Source organism: Mesoplodon bidens (assembly GCF_964165515.1).
Source record: "Mesoplodon bidens genome assembly, chromosome: 11".
NCBI classification, from domain to species: Eukaryota; Metazoa; Chordata; class Mammalia; order Artiodactyla; family Ziphiidae; genus Mesoplodon; species Mesoplodon bidens.
In genome coordinates, this window is record NC_138167.1 from 5,613,414 (window position 1) to 5,629,687 (window position 16,274).

The window sequence follows — 16,274 nt, forward strand, 5'->3', positions numbered from 1 at the left end:
CTTGGCCCCACCCTTTTCGTGTTGCCCATGATTTCTCATGTGTACTACTTCCACAGGTGCCACTGTGAAGATCATCCAGATGCTGCAGCACTTTGAACACCTGGCATCTGTTCTGGTGGCAGCTGTGAGTCTCTGGGCGACTGATTATGGAATGAAGAGCATAGTAGGAGAGGTTGTAAGGTGACCCTTCCTTCTCTAAGTTTCTAATTCTCATTTCCCTCAGGGAGAGTATAAAGATGGGGAACTGCTTCTCTGTGTAACATTAGATTCCTTCAGATGTTAGCTACCAACTTTACCTTCCCTTACTGGGACGTGAGTAATTAAGTTGTGCTGCCATGGCTATGTTTATTCCCCTGTGTAGAGAGATTGGACAGAAGTGTCCCCAGGAGTTGAGTCGGGACCCTTCAGGGGCAAAGGGCTTTGCCGCCTTCCTGACAGAACTAGCGGAACGCGTCCCGGCCATCCTGATGTCCAGCATGTGCCTTCTACTAGACCATCTGGATGGAGAGGTAGGTGGTCCCCTGGGGATCTCAGGTGTTTCTAGAGGTTGTTTTTCGTTTTGTTTTCGTTTTTTTGTTTGCGGTACGCGGGCCTCTCACTGCCGTGGCCTCTCCCGTTGCGGAGCACAGGCTCCGGACGCGCGGGCTCAGCGGCCATGGCTCACGGGCCCAGCCGCTCCGCGGCATGTGGGATCTTCCTGGACTGGGGCATGAACCCGTGTCCCCTGCATCGGCAGGCGGACTCCCAACCACTGCGCCGCCAGGGAAGCCCTTCTAGAGGTTTTAAGCACATTGTTGAAAGGCTGTTTCTTAACAAGAAGGAAGCTTTCACTGAAGTCACGTTGTCTAGGTTAATCACTGTGGCAGTTCCTCCGTACAGAGAAGCAGATGAAGTTTACTGAAGTAAATACAGAGCCACTTATTCACCCTGTTTCAGTACCACACTGGTGCCACCCAGGCCTGGCAGCGGAGATGACTGTTCCACAGCTTAGGTCTAGTGAGAGTGACTCAGCTGTGCTTCTGGGTCCCACCCATCCCTCAGGACGAAGCCCCTTCCTGCCCACCTGGTCCTCCGATCCACCCACATCTTCTGTCTTCTCCCTCAGTGTTAGCCTGACTGCTTCCCAAACTGATGCTGGCACTCCTCGGTGAATGTCAGCAACAAAGACAGTCTGCCTGTTCATCTAATGGACTATAACTTCTTATGCAACTGGCTCTTGGCCTGGCAAAAACCCCAAACACTATTCTCCATGATTCTGTAACGGACGTGGTTGACGCTAGGGCTGGTTTCTGTTTCCCTGTCAGTAAGATGTGGGAAGGGAAGGGTGAGGGAAAGGCGGTGTTTATCAGTAAGGATCAAAGGGTAGTAATTAGTGCTTTTCAAACGTGTGTTGGTGGATGGACGTGATTCCACATTCAGCTGCCACCGTGGTTACCTGGGTGAGCCTCGTGGGGAAAAACTGCTCTGGGCTCTTGTTTATTTTGTCCCTACATTCTCCTCTGACAGACAAGGCCCTTCTGGGATTCAGCTTTTTCTAGTGACCTCAGGAGTCGACGAATACCTGCGGGGCAGTTGACCAGAAAAAGTCAGAGCTAAGAAAAGCAAGCTTAACCTTGCCTAAAGGCCTTACCCCTTCTTTGTGCCTGGATGAGCACAGAGTTTAGGAAAAGGACAGTCAGTATGGGGGTGCAGAGGCCCATACCAGCCTCACTTCCCTCTCAGAATTACATGATGCGCAATGCCGTGCTGGCGGCCATGGCGGAGATGGTGCTGCAGGTTCTGAATGGGGATCAGCTGGAGGCGGCAGCCCGAGACACCCGAGACCAGTTCTTGGACACCTTGCAGGCCCACGGCCACGACGTCAGCTCCTTTGTGCGGAGCCGTGTTTTGCAACTCTTTACCCGGATCGTCCAGCAGAAGGTGAGTGGCCTTTGACATGATAAAGATACACGTACCCCTCTATGTACAGGCCAAAGAAAAGAGGAATCCAGGGTCAAAAGAAAAGTAGCTATGTCAAAGAAGAGTCTAGAATTCAGGATTCTACTACCAGTAATAAAGGTCTTCCTCTATCAAGGACAAGGATTCTGGGCTCCATTTAAGGACTACAGTATGTCTTAACCACCACAGACAGTCCTCTTGAGCTATTCACATCCCGTAGAAAAGTTTCCTTAGAATGAGTGGCTAGCTCATGTAGAGTGTACTGCACGATCATCTGGAGCAGAATGGAAGGTGTGGGGCGGGATCTGATCCTGTCTTCCTGTTCCACATAGGCTCTGCCCCTGACACGATTCCAGGCAGTGGTGGCCTTAGCAGTGGGGCGTCTGGCAGACAAGTCGGTGCTCGTTTGTAAAAATGCCATCCAGCTCCTGGCCAGTTTTCTTGCCAATAATCCCTTTTCCTGCAAGGTAAGTAGTCTGGGCCCACCCAAAAGAGAAGGAATTAAACGGAAATAGCAGTGAAATTCCATGGCTCAGTGACCCTGATGTTCATTTTTACCTTGGTAGCTTAGTGATACTGACCTTGCTGGACCGCTGCAGAAGGAAACCCAGAAATTACAAGAGATGAGGGCCCAGAGGCGAGCTGCAGCTGCTTGTGAGTAGTTGCTGCGGGGGAGTTCTCACCCCAGACATCCTTCCCCTTGCAGCCGGAAACTCAGTGCAAGAGTCCAAGTGAGACTTTCTCATTCAGCCGCAGTGCTGGACCCAGGGGAGGAGTGGGAAGCCATGCTGCCAGAGTTGAAGGCTACCCTGCAGCAGCTGCTGAAGCTTCCCCAGGCAGGAGAGGGGATGCCTGAGGAGGTTGGCGAAACAGAGACGGCGGGAGCGGTGGCAGGACGCGTCCGTCGGTTGCTGGCCAGGGCCGGCTACAGGTCTGTGAGGGGACGGGGCGTTCCCTCGTGACCTGCGAGGGCCAGAGGCAGCCTGTGAGACACAGTATTGGTTTAACTGAACTGTAGTCGATGTATGGTGTCGTGCGAACTTCTGCTTTACAGCAAAGTGACTGTTAATACACGTGTGTACATTCTTTAACAGTGTTGTTTCTTAAATGAACTGCACTTAGGGTATGCTGCCGTCAGATGGTGGTAGGTGTTTTCACTGCAGTAATAGTCTGAACACCAGATTTATGCCAAAGGCAAAGTCTACAATTAAGCATGCTTTTCTACTTTTACAAATGTTTATAAAGAAACTACTAAAACAACTAAACGTAAATCGTGTTATAATTAAATATGACCAAAGTCCCGCTTCATTTGAAGAAGGCGACCTGTAAGTATAATCCTAGTTCTATAAAGTAAGTTACTTAAACTTTCTGGGCCTCAGTTTCATTAGGTATTTAAAAATAGTTGATTAGGTCATAAGATCTCTAGTGGCTTTCTAATTCCAAAATGGGTGAGCTGATAAATAATAACAAACGTGCTCAATCGTGCCTTAATTTTTAAATCAACCTGGTATGAATCCTGATCTTAGAGAAGAGATTTTTGTGACTAGAACTTGGGAGCACCTTGGCAACAGAAGCGTTATAGCTGTCCAGGTATTCTTAAACCTCAGCCACAAGTCATTAGTTTACTTCTTACCCAATTAGGCTGCTCAGAAAGGCTGAAGAGAGGGTGGCTAGTGGGCTCTCTGACTCCCTACGTCTCTCTGGCGTCTCTCTTTGCTAAAGCATAAAAGGCAGCCTGCTCTGCCTGCAAGCATGCTCGTGAGGAGGTAGGAAAAGGCTTCTCACCTTAAAGATGTCCCCTCGTCCTCCAGCAATCCTTGGCAGCCGGTGCCGGGTGAAGTTCTTAACAGCTGAGGTTCTGGCTTCCGGTTACAAATTTAAACGTGTTAGAACGTAACTTTTTAACAGTTTAATAGCAGAGTTTTTTTTTTTGGGGGGGGTGTTTTTTTTTAAGCAGGAAGCTACTTTTTCGTAATTAGACAATATATTCACATCGTACAGTATTTAAAATTCGAACAAGGACGTGCCATGAAAAATGCCTTTCAAGCCTGCTTTCCAGCCAGTTAGTTCCCTTCCCTTAGCGAGCCTCCTTCTAGAGATAATATGTAGTCACACAGTCAAACATATCTACATATTTTTCCCCCTTTTTATACAAGTGACAGAATTCTCTACCAGTAGGTCTAGGTTCTTGATGGAATCATGACACAGGCTCCCTGACACAAGGCTGCAGTGACACTCTTATGGGTGCCTGATGGGTGACAGGTGATGTTCTGTCAGGCAGGCCATCATTCTCACCAAAGAAGCCATGGGCCACTTCCAGGACTCTGAACCCTTCTGTCACATGGACCCAGAGGAGTCAGAGGAGACTGGGTTCCTGAATCTCTTAGGAGCTATCTTCAAAGGTAAATTCCTTTTCTTTCTTCAGTCAGCAAACAAGACACTTCAACTGTATTTATAGACCATTTACTTTATGTCAGACACTGGCCTGGCTGGCAACCTGGTGCTGAAAGAGGCCAGAGGGGAGTTAGTGGTGCTTCTGCTCTGGAATGGAAGCAGCCTACGGGCCTAAGATTTAGTCACAGGGTATAAAGGGTTATTTCCAAACCGTAGAGGACTTGAGGAATCTTTTTTGAGAAATGAACCAACATATTTTAGAATAAATTCTAAATTTATACTTTCCTAGTGGGAATTCCCCGGTGGTCCAGTGGTTAGGACTGTGCATTTCCATTGCAGGGGGCACAGGTTCGATCCTTGGTCAGGGAACTAAGATCCCGCAAGTAGCGCGGCACGGCAAAAAAAAAAAAAAAAAAAAAAAAAGCTTTCCTATTGTAGAAACAAATCTTCAGCGATGTTTAGAGCTGTTGGGTTTCCCCGTATACCCTTGAACGAAAACCATCCTGTAATTCTTTAACTCTAGGCCCAGCAGCTCCCACACAGGAGAAGAATCCCCAGGGGGCTGCGGGGAACTTGGGCCCAGGAGAGACTGGCTGCAAAGACAAGCCCAGTGTGTCACAGCCTGAGAAATGCAGGGAAAACGATGAGCTGGTGAAGCAGGAGATGCTGGTGCAGTATCTGCAGGACGCCTACAGCTTCTCTCTGAAGATCACAGAGGCCGTTGGCATCATAAGCAAGATGATGTATGAACACACAACTACAGGTGCGCCGGCATCCCCTCTGCAAGGACTGGGTCTTGGAGTTGGAAGAACCAGTCTTGTCCGTATTTTATTGATGTCTGTCCGCTCCTTTGAAAGGCCCGGATTCTTACTTCAATTTGCTTTGTGTAGCCCTGCGGAGTGTGCATACAGTATTTCACGGGGCATTTAGGGGAGTTGGCATCCTCAGGGAAAAAGGAGGAAGGCCTCCGCTCGCATGTTGCTACCTTAAGAAAGGCTCCGTCTTTAAGTATTGGGGGAGTTTTGCCAAGCAGGTGACATTTGTGTCTGTCCTCTCAGTGGTACAGGAGGTGATTGAATTCTTTGTGATGGTGTTCCAATTTGGGGTACCCCAGGCCCTGTTCGGGGTGCGCCGCATGCTGCCTCTCATCTGGTCAAAGGAGCCTGGTGTCCGGGAAGCTGTGCTGAACGCCTACCGCCAACTTTACCTCAACCCTAAGGGGGACTCTGCCAGGTAGATGGGCTGTGTCTCGCCTCCTGAAGGAGTGGGGGGGAGTGGGCACCCTTCTAGGGGAGTTCTAGCTCCAGAGGCACTAGGTCTGTAATGGGCTCGGGGTGGGGCTGAACTTCCAGTGAAACCCATCCTCAGCAGTTATTTGGTTTGTTTTTGTTTTTCTTTTTATTGAAGTATAGTTGATGTGTACAATATTAAATGTTATACGTGTGCAATATAGTAATGCACTATTTTTAAAGGTTATACTCCATTTATAGTTATAAAATATTCCCTATGTACAGTATATCCTTGTAGCTTACTTTATACATAACAGTTTGTACCTCTTAATCCCCTGCCCCTATATTGTCCCTCCCCCTTCCCTCTCCCCACTGTTGACTGGTAGTTTGTTCTCTATATCTGTGAGTCTAAGGCAGTTATTTATTATTTGACACTGTGATGGGATTGCCTAGTAACCTGTTTGCCAGGTTCAGCTTCTTGGTCTTTTAATGACCCCTGATCTCTGCTGTTCCCACAGAGCCAAGGCCCAGACTTTGATTCACAATCTCTCTTTGCTGCTAGTGGACGCCTCAGTTGGGACCATTCAGTGTCTTGAGGAAATTGTAAGTCTCCTCACTTTGACTTACTCATTCAGCAAGTATTAGTAAGTGATTACTATGTGTTCAGCAACATACTCAGCCCTGCAAAGAAGTATAAGGTTATTTGCTTTCAAGTCTAGTTGGCAGCCCAAAACACAAAACATTTCTAGAGCAATGCTGCAGATTGCTAAGTGGCCCAGGCAATGGTTATAGTAGCGATAGTAATATAATAATAACAACACGTTATGCCAGGTACTGTATTTAGCACTTTGCTCATATTAATTTGCTAATCCTCACAACAGCCCTAGGAGGTTATACTATGATCAGCATTTTACAATGAGAAATCTGAGGCACAGAGATCTTAAAGAAGTTGGCTAATTTCAGCTACTTAGGAGCAAAGTTTGAGATTCAAACTCAGGCATAAGAGTTCCAGAAAACATACTCTTACCTGGTATGTTATATTGACGAGTAGAGTGGGAAAGAGAGCAGTGTGAGGTGGAATCAGTCAAGGGAAAAGGTTCCTGAAGGTGGCAGGACTTAATTTGGGTCTTGATGAGTAGGATTTAGAGAATTAAAGAAAGGAGGGAGTTAAAGAGAATTAAAGAAATGAAAACGTTTCAGACAGAAAGCCAAGAAGGAGCACTGCCTATATTGTAGAATGAAGACGACTGTGTTCTGGCTCAAAACGGTCATCTGGAAAAGATAGGAAGCTGGAAATGTGGGTTGGAACTAAATCGGGAAGATCCCGGGATGCCTTTCAAGAGTCTCGGACCTGAACCTCGTCAGCCAGGGACTGCAGCATTTTAGTGAGGCAGACCTGCTTTGAAGGGTTCGGATTATGGGACAGAAGGCGGGGGTGGGGCTGACCACCAGCGTCCACTGGGAGGAGCGTCCCCGCTGGCCACGTTTTCTCCTCACTGCGGGAAAGAAGAGCCTGCTGGTGGCGCTTGGCCCGAGACCTTGCAGAGTGGCTGCTGGCCAGGCGCCCATACAGCAGGCAAAGGAGAGCTATTTCTACATGGTGAGCAGAGCTGTGGCGTGATGAAATAGACGTCTGGGGAGGTCACAGCATACAGGCTGGTTGGAGCAGAGGCTAGGGACAGGGACGTCCCTGGAGGCTGCTGTAGATGCGCAGTGACGGGGTCTAGACTTTGGGGCTGGGAGGAGAATCTGTAGAATTGCACTTTAATGGAAGATAAATTTTAAAAGGAAGAATAGGTCAGACTAAGTGACTGATACATAAAATATTAGGTGACTGTGAAGTTTGAAGCATATGTGACTGTTGGTGTTGGTGCCGTTGGCAAAATGAAAAGGCAAGAGAGGACGATGGCGTCCATCTCAGACATGCTGAGTCAGTGGTAACGGCAAGGAAACCCACTAGGAATCTCCAGAATGTAGTCCGAACTGTAGATCCACATGAACTCAACGAGGTCAGTTTCAGTGTGTCATCTTAATGAACGTAGTTTTGAAGGCATGAGAGCAGAAAAGTAGCAGAGACGGAAGTACCTCCCCAGACCCCACTTTACATTTCGAGCCTCCTCCTTCCTCTCCCGCTCCTCAACATTGCCTTTACTTACTTAGGTTCTCGATATTCTCTTCAGAGGAGGTGGACCAAGCATCAGGGGAATTGTTATTTTTTGGCCTGAGCCCTTTTTCTTTTCTCTTCAGCTCTGTGAGTTTGTGCAGAAGGATGAATTGAAACCAGCGGTGACCCAAGTGCTGTGGGAGCGGGCAACCAAGAAGGTGCCCTGCTCTCCTCTGGAGCGCTGTTCCTCTGTCATGCTTCTTGGGATGATGGCACGGTGAGACTCAGATCCAGACAGGCGGTAGGACGAGAGAGGAAGGGAAGGTTCCCTTAAGACGGCTTCAGTAATAGCAGTCAGGCCCAGCTGAGCTCTGCAGACGCATCAGCCACCTAAATGGAGAATAAAACAGTGACCGTACCAGTCTACCCGCAGGCAGCCGAAACAGTGGGGTCAACAGAGCAAGAGGGATGCCAGGGGGCCAGCCCTATGCCAGAGCCTCTCTGTAGTGCTCCAAGGCTCTCGAAGCCCTGAGTTGGGTGCTGGTTCCTACCCCCCTTGGTGTTGTCCCCCACGCAGAGGGGTCCGTGAGTGGCTTTTAACTCTATGGCTTCCTTCTCCTAGAGGAAAACCAGAAATTGTGGGGAGCAACTTAGACACACTGGTGAGCATAGGGCTGGATGAGAAGCTTCCACAGGACTACAGGTTGGCCCAACAGGTGTGCCATGCCATTGCCAACATCTCTGACAGGAGGAAGGTACGTGGGGTGGGTACGTCCAAACTAAGGAGAGTGGGCGTCCTCCTGTCCACCCTCAACACACACCCACGTTGTCTTCCCTGCTTTTGACAGCCTTCTCTGGGCAAACGTCACCCTCCCTTCCGGCTGCCTCAGGAACACTGCTTGTTTGAGCGACTACAGGAGACCGTCAGGAAAGGTGAGCTATCATGAAGGGCCTCGGGCAGAATTGGGCCTTTGTCTGCAGTGGCAACTTCTCCCTTCTGCTGCGCAGGCGTTGTCTGCCCAGACCCACTCTGGATCCCATTCAAGGAGGCGGCAGTGACCCTCATTTACCAGCTGGCAGAGGGCCCCGAGGTGATCTGTGCCCGGATGCTGCAGGGCTGTGCAAAGCAGGCCCTGGAGAAGCTGGGAGAGAAAAGCACCCCCCAGGAGGCCCCGAGTAAGTAGGCAAGAGGGTCGGTGGGCCCGCGGGCAGCAGCCAGCTTCTGCTGCTGTCCCTGCCGGCCAGGAGCCACTGACACCACCACTTCCTACAACCACTCCCGATCCCCTCAGCCCACGCTGTCTCTTTCTGTCACTCAGGCTGGGCCAGTCACTGCTACCACACCCTCCACCCCCATCTCTTGCTTCTTCACTGGGGTGTAGAGCGCGTGAGCAAGGGGGCCATCAGTATTGCGGGGGCCTGTGAGACTTGATTGTCTTTTTCTCCCTGCTTTCCCGCTCCCCCTCCTGCAGAGGACACCCCTGTGCTCCCCACTTTCCTGTTGATGAACCTGCTGTCCCTGGCCGGGGACGTGGCTCTGCAGCAGCTGGTGCATCTGGAGCAGGCAGTGAGTGGAGAGCTCTGTCGGCGCCGAGTTCTGCGGGAAGAACAGGAGCATAAGACGAAAGAACCCAAGGAGAAGGTGAATGGCACGCCTGGGCATTTGGGTTCGGGTCCCAGGCGTTTCCCAGATTGGCTTCCGGCCCTCGGGTCCTTCACATTTCCTTCTGGGGATCTGCGCTTCTCTCCTGTTAAATGAGCTGATGGAGACTGTCTCCTTGCTGCTGCTACTCTGGAAACGATCAGTGAGAACAAAGATGGATCACCCAGGAAGGAAAGTTTTAGGTAAATACAGAGCATCGAGATAGGGACCTTGGCATAAGACACAGGCTGTGCCCTAGGCAGTGTTTGTTAGAACCAGCACACTCCCACGGGCTTTCCGGCAGCCTTGGTGACTGGGCCTAGCACCTGATGGGACCTTGTGTTCTCTCCACTAGAGGCAGTGACGTCTGGCAGACAAATCATTGACAGAGCCCTGCAGCAGTGAGATAAAGTCTGACCTTCTCTGTGACCTTGAACCATTGTCTGGCAGGCTCCATCTGTTTTACTGTGTATAGGAAGTTATATGCTTCTGAGGAGGAATTCAGAAGAGATGTGGGATGCTTTGGCAACTTAAACACAAACGGACCTAGTTCTTTCCGGTTTAATGCACGAGTCCTTTGGATACACGTGACAAGCCTATGAATGGTTTTGCAGAATTTGTGTTTCCCCAGATCCATTTGTGCGAAATGGAGGGTAGGCTGGCATCAAAACGGTCTGCTCACCCATGACCTGGCTGCTTTCCCATCAGAATCCAAGCTCTGAAGCCACCATGGAGGAGGAGATGGGGCTGGTTGGGGCTACGGCTGATGACACCGAGGCAGAACTCATCCGTGGCATCTGTGAGCTGGAGCTGCTAGATGGTGAGAAGAATTGCTGAGTGACCCTGTCCCTGGCGAGGCAGGCTGTCCCAAACCTAGAGTTGTTCCTCCACCAGGCAAACAGACACTGGCTGCCTTTGTTCCACTTCTGCTTAAAGTCTGCAACAACCCTGGTCTCTATAGCAACCCAGAGCTCTCTGCAGCTGCTTCACTTGCCCTGGGCAAGTTCTGCATGATCAGGTAGGCCTTGGGGTGGCCGTCGCCTTCTCCAGGAGGAAGGGGGATGGTATGGTTTCCCTGATGATCCTCTCTTTGCCCCTAGTGCCACTTTCTGTGACTCCCAGCTTCGTCTTCTGTTCACCATGCTAGAGAAGTCGTCACTCCCCATCGTTCGATCTAACCTCATGATTGCTACTGGGGACCTGGCCATCCGCTTCCCCAACCTGGTGGACCCCTGGACACCTCATCTGTATGCTCGGTGAGGGACACCTCGCAGTACCTTCGCCGTCCCTGCTAGCCCTGGAGGCTGTGGTGGAGTCAGTGTGAGAATCCCTGAAACTTGTTCCCTGGTCTTTAGTGTTCCCTTGAACATCTGTGCAGGCCCTGGCTGAGCGTGGCCCCAAAGGGATTGGTGCTTCTTGTCTAAAGCCTTGGTTACAGCCTTGGCCTCTTTCCCCAAACCCAGCTTTCAACTCTAGACATCCTCTACCTGCTTCTAGAATGGCACCAGGAAGAGGCCCTAGGGTCCTGCTGAGGGCCTCTCTGCCAGTGCCAGCTTTAGCCCGTGGTCTTGGTCCTAATGACTCAGATTTCATTCTCAGTCTCCGGGACCCCGCTCAGCAAGTGCGGAAGACAGCCGGGCTTGTGATGACCCACCTGATCCTGAAGGACATGGTGAAGGTGAAGGGGCAGGTGAGCGAGATGGCCGTGCTGCTCACCGACCCCGCCCCTCCGATCGCCACCCTGGCCAAGAACTTCTTCAACGAGCTCTCCCACAAGGTGAGAGGTCGGGGCAGCTCAGAGTGTGCTGCCGGGGGGACATGCAGGTCACCTCGTCTCTTTGATATGACTCTCTCTCTCTTACAGGGCAATGCAATCTATAACCTCCTTCCAGATATCATCAGCCGCCTGTCAGCCCCTGAGGGAGGAGTGGAGGAGGAGCCTTTCCGCACCATCATGAAGTACAGTTCCCTGGGCCTTGGGGCACACTTTCCACTGTAGGGCAGCCTTAGGAATCAGACAGAACTGTATGTGGTTTCTGGCTCTGCTACTCTTTAGCCGTGTGGACTTCAGCAATAACCACCTCTGTGCCTGTTCCTCGTGTGTAAAAGGAGGCCAGAAATACTTCCCCTTTATTAGTTCTTGAAAAGATTCAATAAGGTAAAAGTCCTGACACTGGATGGCAGCTGCTTTTGTTATAAATTTGCAGTCACAGTGAAATTCCTCAGGAGGGTGGGGTGGACCCTTCCCTGAGGCTTGAGAGAGGGCAGGAGGGACAGGCCCGGGCATGGGCCACGGCAGAGAAGAGCCTGCTACGGCGGCAGGAGGATGACGGAAGGCTGGTGCTGGGGAGGGTACGGGGCTGGTGTTGGCAGTGGGCAGGTTCGGAGCTGCCCCCAGAGACGGCACATCCGCATCTCTCCTCCCGCAGGCAGCTCCTTTCCTACATCACCAAGGACAAGCAGACCGAGAGCCTGGTGGAGAAGCTGTGTCAGCGGTTCCGCACGGCCCAGTACGCTGCCTGCCTTGAGGGCTCTTTGTGGCGAGAGGGAAAGAGCTCCCCCCCACCAGGGGCCTCCCCAGGGCCGTGGGAGGCTGATGAGGAAGGAGGCCTTTCCCTCCTGGGTCCCACTGCTCCTCACAGAGCCGTCCCGCCCGCAGGACCGAGCGCCAGTACCGGGACCTGGCCTACTGCGTGTCACAGCTGCCCCTCACAGAGCGGGGCCTCCGCAAGATGCTGGAAAACTTTGACTGCTTTGGAGATAAACTGTCAGACGAGTCCATCTTCAGCGCCTTTTTGTCCGTTGTGGGCAAGTTGCGGCGTGGAGCCAAGCCCGAGGGCAAGGTGAGCAGCGCCCGCAGCACTCCAGCCTCAGTTCATTCCACTGTTCTGAGGCTCTGGATTTCTGACTTAGCCCCAGCTGATTGCAACCAAGTATCCAGAGTGACCTGAGACCAGATCTTTCTGTCTCCAATTCCTGATTCTTTGTTTCTCTTTTTTCTTTTCTTTAGTAGACTTTATTGAGGGCAGTTTCAGGTTCAAAGCAAAACTGAGTAAATTATAGAGTTCCCCCATGTGCTCCCTGCCCCCAGGCAGGCACAGCCTCACAGCCTCCCCGGTTACCCGCATCCCCGCCAGAGGCTAAAGCGGGACATCCATGAACCTGCCTGGACACATCACCATCGCCCAGAGAGCGTGGTTTCCAGGAGGGCTCGCTCAGTGACGTGCGCGCTGAGGGTTTAGTCGACTGGATCGTGGCCTGTGCCCACCGCTGTGTGACATTCCGAGTAGATTCCCTGCCCCGAGCATCCTCTGCCCCCCTGTTCACCCCACCGCCCCGCAGCCCTGGCAGCCACTGGTCTTTTTACTGTTGCCACAGCTTCGCCTTCTGCAGGGTGTCATATCGTCGCACCCACACGGTATATGCTCTTCTCAGTTGGGTTCTTTCATTTAGTGATATGCGTTTAAGGTTCCTCCATGTCTTTTCATGGACTTGTTTCTTTTTTTTTTTAAACTAATTTATTTATTTTTGGCTGCGTTGGGTCTTCGTTGCTGCGCGCGGGCTTTCTCTAGTTGCGGCGAGTGGGGGCTGCTGCTCTTCGTTGCAGTCCGTGGGCTTCTCATTGTGGTGGCTTCTCTTGTTGCGGAGCACGGGCTCTAGGTGCGCAGGCTTCAGTAGTTGTGGCTTGCAGGCTCTAGAGCGCAGACTCAGTAGTTGCGGCACACGGGCTTAGTTGCTCCGCGGCATGTGGGATCTTCCCGGACCAGGGCTTGAACCCGTGTCCCCTGCATTGGCAGGTGGATTCTTAACCACTGCACCACCAGGGAAGCCCCGACTTGTTTCTTTTTAATTACAGAAATAACTATATTTCCAGGCCTGCTTTTCACCTCTTTTTGCTTCCAGGCTGTAATAGATGAATTCGAGCAGAAGCTTCGGGCATGTCACACCAGAGGTTTGGATGCAATAGAGGAACTTGAGATTGGCCAAGCGGGGAGCCAGAGAGCCCCATCAGCCAGGAAACAGCCTGCTGGTACGTGAGGCAGCCCCTTGCGGGACAGACCAGGCGGGGCCCTCCTCTCAGATAGAGGTTCCTTTTTTTTTTTTCCTTTTTTGGACTCACGCCTCTGCCTTTTCTAGTCTCTAGACACCGGCATCTGGCTTCTGCGGCATCACACAGTGACTTTGTCACACCTGAGCCCCGCCGTACTACCCGATGGCGTGCAGACACCAAGCAGCAAGTTTCAAGAAAGAAACTCAGAATCGTCTTCTCAAGTGATGAGTCCAGTGAGGAAGGTACGGTGCTTCCTTCCACACCCGGCCCAGAAGAGGCACAGCTCGGTGGGCGGGGGGGAGGCTGGCTTTGATGGGGTCCTGCTGTGTAGGCCCCCTGCCCCCAAGGTCCTCTTCCTCCCTGTGCAGTGTGGTCTGGGACTGTCCCATTTGTTCTCGGAGACCTATGTTTCACCATCTTTGTGACTCAGCTTTTTCTTATTCCCCCAATTCTTTGAACAGAACCGTTAGCAGAGATGACAGAAGATGAGACACCCAAGAAAACCACCCCCATCCGCCGAGCATCTGCTTACAGGCACAGGTCCTAGGGGCAGCCTTGCCTGTTCCCAACCCTGCTGTGCTGGTGTCTTGTGGAGTGACCTTGAATTCCATTTCCCTTGTAAAATACTTGTTTGCCTGTCTCCTTGATTTGTTAATGCATAAATGGTCTTTATAACAGACGGCTTTGCTCTTAAACTAGACTAACTGAACCGAGTTGAGCTGCTTTCCTTGGAATATACATTTGCCAGTTTCCTAGTTTTCCAATGAATAAATGTTTTTATGTACTTTTAGAGGTTTTTCCTAATCTCATCTTTGTTTCATCTTTCTCGTTAGTTAGCCCAGAGGCAGGCAGCAGATAGAGCGTTACTGATCCAGAAGGATAAGATGAGCCCAGGAGTCTGGGGCCTGTCCCAGCATCTGCTGAGGTTCACGCCCCCTCAGTGCCTCATCTTTGCCTCTCGACCTCCCCACCCTGCACGCGTGGCAGGATTGCTCTGCTGTGCAGAATTAGGCAGCGTCTAGACTCCAGATCCGCACTTCTCAATCTGGGAGCGATCTTGCCCTGCCGGGGACAGTTGGCAGCATCTAGAGACTATTTTTGTGGTCACAACCCAGCGGGGAGGGGTGCTACCAGCAGCTAGGGGGCTGAGGCCAGGGATGTTGCTAAATATCCTACAATGAATGCACAGGACAGAGCCCACCACAGAGAACGCTCTGGCCCAAAATGTCAGTGCAGCTGAAGTTGAGAAACCCTCCTCTCCACCAAGGGCTGGCTTCGGTCCTGCCCTGACCCCATCTCTAAAGACCAGGTGACTGACCTGGCCAGGCTGATGGGAGATCAGGTCATGCATGATTCCCCGTCAGCTCTAGACAGTGTCTCTGGGGACTGTCTCCCAGGGATTCTTCACCGCGTTACAGGGTCTGCAGCAAGTCAGCCCCTCAGATGCAGGCCCCATCCACCCCCTCCTACTCCCCAGTTCCTCTGCTGAGTCACCTGAACTGGAGGCAGTGAGGCTGTTGTCATGGCCACACTGGTGTCTTTGCTGTCATGACAACAGCACACTGCATCAGTCGGTCGTGCTCCCGGAGCACTGAGCTCCCTCTTTTCAGCAAAGAACAGTAATGAGAAATGACAAGCACGCGGCAAAGGGGGACGTGCTTTGGGTAGCACAGGAGGGTGGAGGGGCTCCTAAGGCCCTTGTCAGGGAAGGCGCTGCCGTCCTGGTGGAGCCTGAGGAGGCGGCGTCTCCCCTCCACTTACCCAGCAGACCGCTGGGTGTGGTGCTTCCCGCCTCCCCCACCATTAGCTGCCCTGTGGCCCTGCCCTTCCTGCTCCTGCAGAAGTCTGGCCATGGGCCATGCAGATGGCTGCCAGCCACAGCCAGCCTTGGGTCTGGGGCCCCAAGAGGGAGGGCAATCCCAGAAAGGCAAGGGATGGGCTGGAGTCGGGGTGCAGGGCAGTGCTCTCTGCCTTTTAAGCAAAGGTTATCACCATGCGGGGCTAAACTTAGCCACAGGCTTTTCAGCTGGAAAAGGGGGCTGGTCTCAGGTTACGCTGGGCCAGCAAAGAGGCCCCAATTCTGTCCCCCAGCACCTGCTGATGGGCAATGTCCATCCCACCCCACCCCCCTCTAAACCCTCAACCCTTCACGTCCTCAGAACCAGCCCTTCCTCCGTCCTCAGCTTACAAACCCAGCACAGTGCAGGCTTCTGACTGACTGGTCTTGGAGAGGAATGGATCCCTTCCTCCACATCACGTGTGGGAAGGGGCTGGGGGCCTGTTCCCACCATGCGCCCAAGACCTCCCAATATTTTCCCTCTTCTGGACTCCTCACCCTGCCCCCAACATCCCCTGGACGCAGCCAGTGAAGGGGAGGCCCTGGCTGCAGGGCTGGCCTGCACGTCCCAGGATGGGGAGGGACTTCCGCCCTCACGTCCTGCTCTCGGCCCAGGGTGAAAGAGGCATTGTCTCCCAGCCCGGGCGGCACAGCCCTCAGGTTTCCCAGGAGCGTATTTGTGGGAGGCCTCCGGCCCTCTACCGGGCCAGCCCCCAGCAGTGATGCTATCCCGCCCCGGGGCCCCAGCCCGGGCCGAGGGGAGAGCAGCGGGTGCGCACAGGGCCCCGATTCTCAGGTCTCCAGGCTGCCTGCGCCGCAGGACATCGTGACCTTCAGTGCAGACCCCTCCCCCTCATGCCTCCTCCGGAGCCTCCTTCCTCACCAGGCCCGCACAGCCCAAGGCCCAGACCCGGCCCCCGGCCCCCGGCCCCCGGCCCGGAGAGGCCAGAAGCCGGGCTTTGCGGGGGGGGGGGGAGGGGGAGGGGGGAGGGGGGCTGGGGGCTGGGCAGGGCCCTGCGGGAGGCCCCTCGCGAGCCTTTTCCTCTGCTGTTCTTGTGTCACTACCGAAGAGCCTCGAT

General features: G+C 52.7%; 1 protein-coding gene across 2 annotated transcripts in view; it reads left to right on the forward strand.

The window, feature by feature from the left end:
- NCAPD2 (non-SMC condensin I complex subunit D2) overlaps nt 1–14,148 on the forward strand; it is a 28,152-nt gene extending 14,004 nt beyond the window's left edge. For both annotated transcript variants that reach the window (XM_081249532.1, XM_081249533.1), the window contains exons 8-32: nt 57–180; nt 362–509; nt 1,723–1,920; nt 2,271–2,405; nt 2,505–2,592; nt 2,689–2,869; nt 4,216–4,340; nt 4,856–5,095; nt 5,391–5,565; nt 6,080–6,164; nt 7,809–7,942; nt 8,288–8,420; nt 8,514–8,598; nt 8,674–8,841; nt 9,138–9,307; nt 10,016–10,127; nt 10,202–10,325; nt 10,408–10,563; nt 10,907–11,084; nt 11,172–11,266; nt 11,737–11,817; nt 11,967–12,150; nt 13,211–13,337; nt 13,445–13,600; nt 13,820–14,148. In XM_081249532.1, the coding sequence (XP_081105658.1) occupies nt 57–180; nt 362–509; nt 1,723–1,920; nt 2,271–2,405; nt 2,505–2,592; nt 2,689–2,869; nt 4,216–4,340; nt 4,856–5,095; nt 5,391–5,565; nt 6,080–6,164; nt 7,809–7,942; nt 8,288–8,420; nt 8,514–8,598; nt 8,674–8,841; nt 9,138–9,307; nt 10,016–10,127; nt 10,202–10,325; nt 10,408–10,563; nt 10,907–11,084; nt 11,172–11,266; nt 11,737–11,817; nt 11,967–12,150; nt 13,211–13,337; nt 13,445–13,600; nt 13,820–13,905 (3,488 nt within the window). In that variant the 3' untranslated portion in view covers nt 13,906–14,148. The remainder of the gene's footprint in view (nt 1–56; nt 181–361; nt 510–1,722; nt 1,921–2,270; nt 2,406–2,504; nt 2,593–2,688; nt 2,870–4,215; nt 4,341–4,855; nt 5,096–5,390; nt 5,566–6,079; nt 6,165–7,808; nt 7,943–8,287; nt 8,421–8,513; nt 8,599–8,673; nt 8,842–9,137; nt 9,308–10,015; nt 10,128–10,201; nt 10,326–10,407; nt 10,564–10,906; nt 11,085–11,171; nt 11,267–11,736; nt 11,818–11,966; nt 12,151–13,210; nt 13,338–13,444; nt 13,601–13,819) is intronic.
- Nucleotides 14,149–16,274: the final 2,126 nt, after the last annotated feature.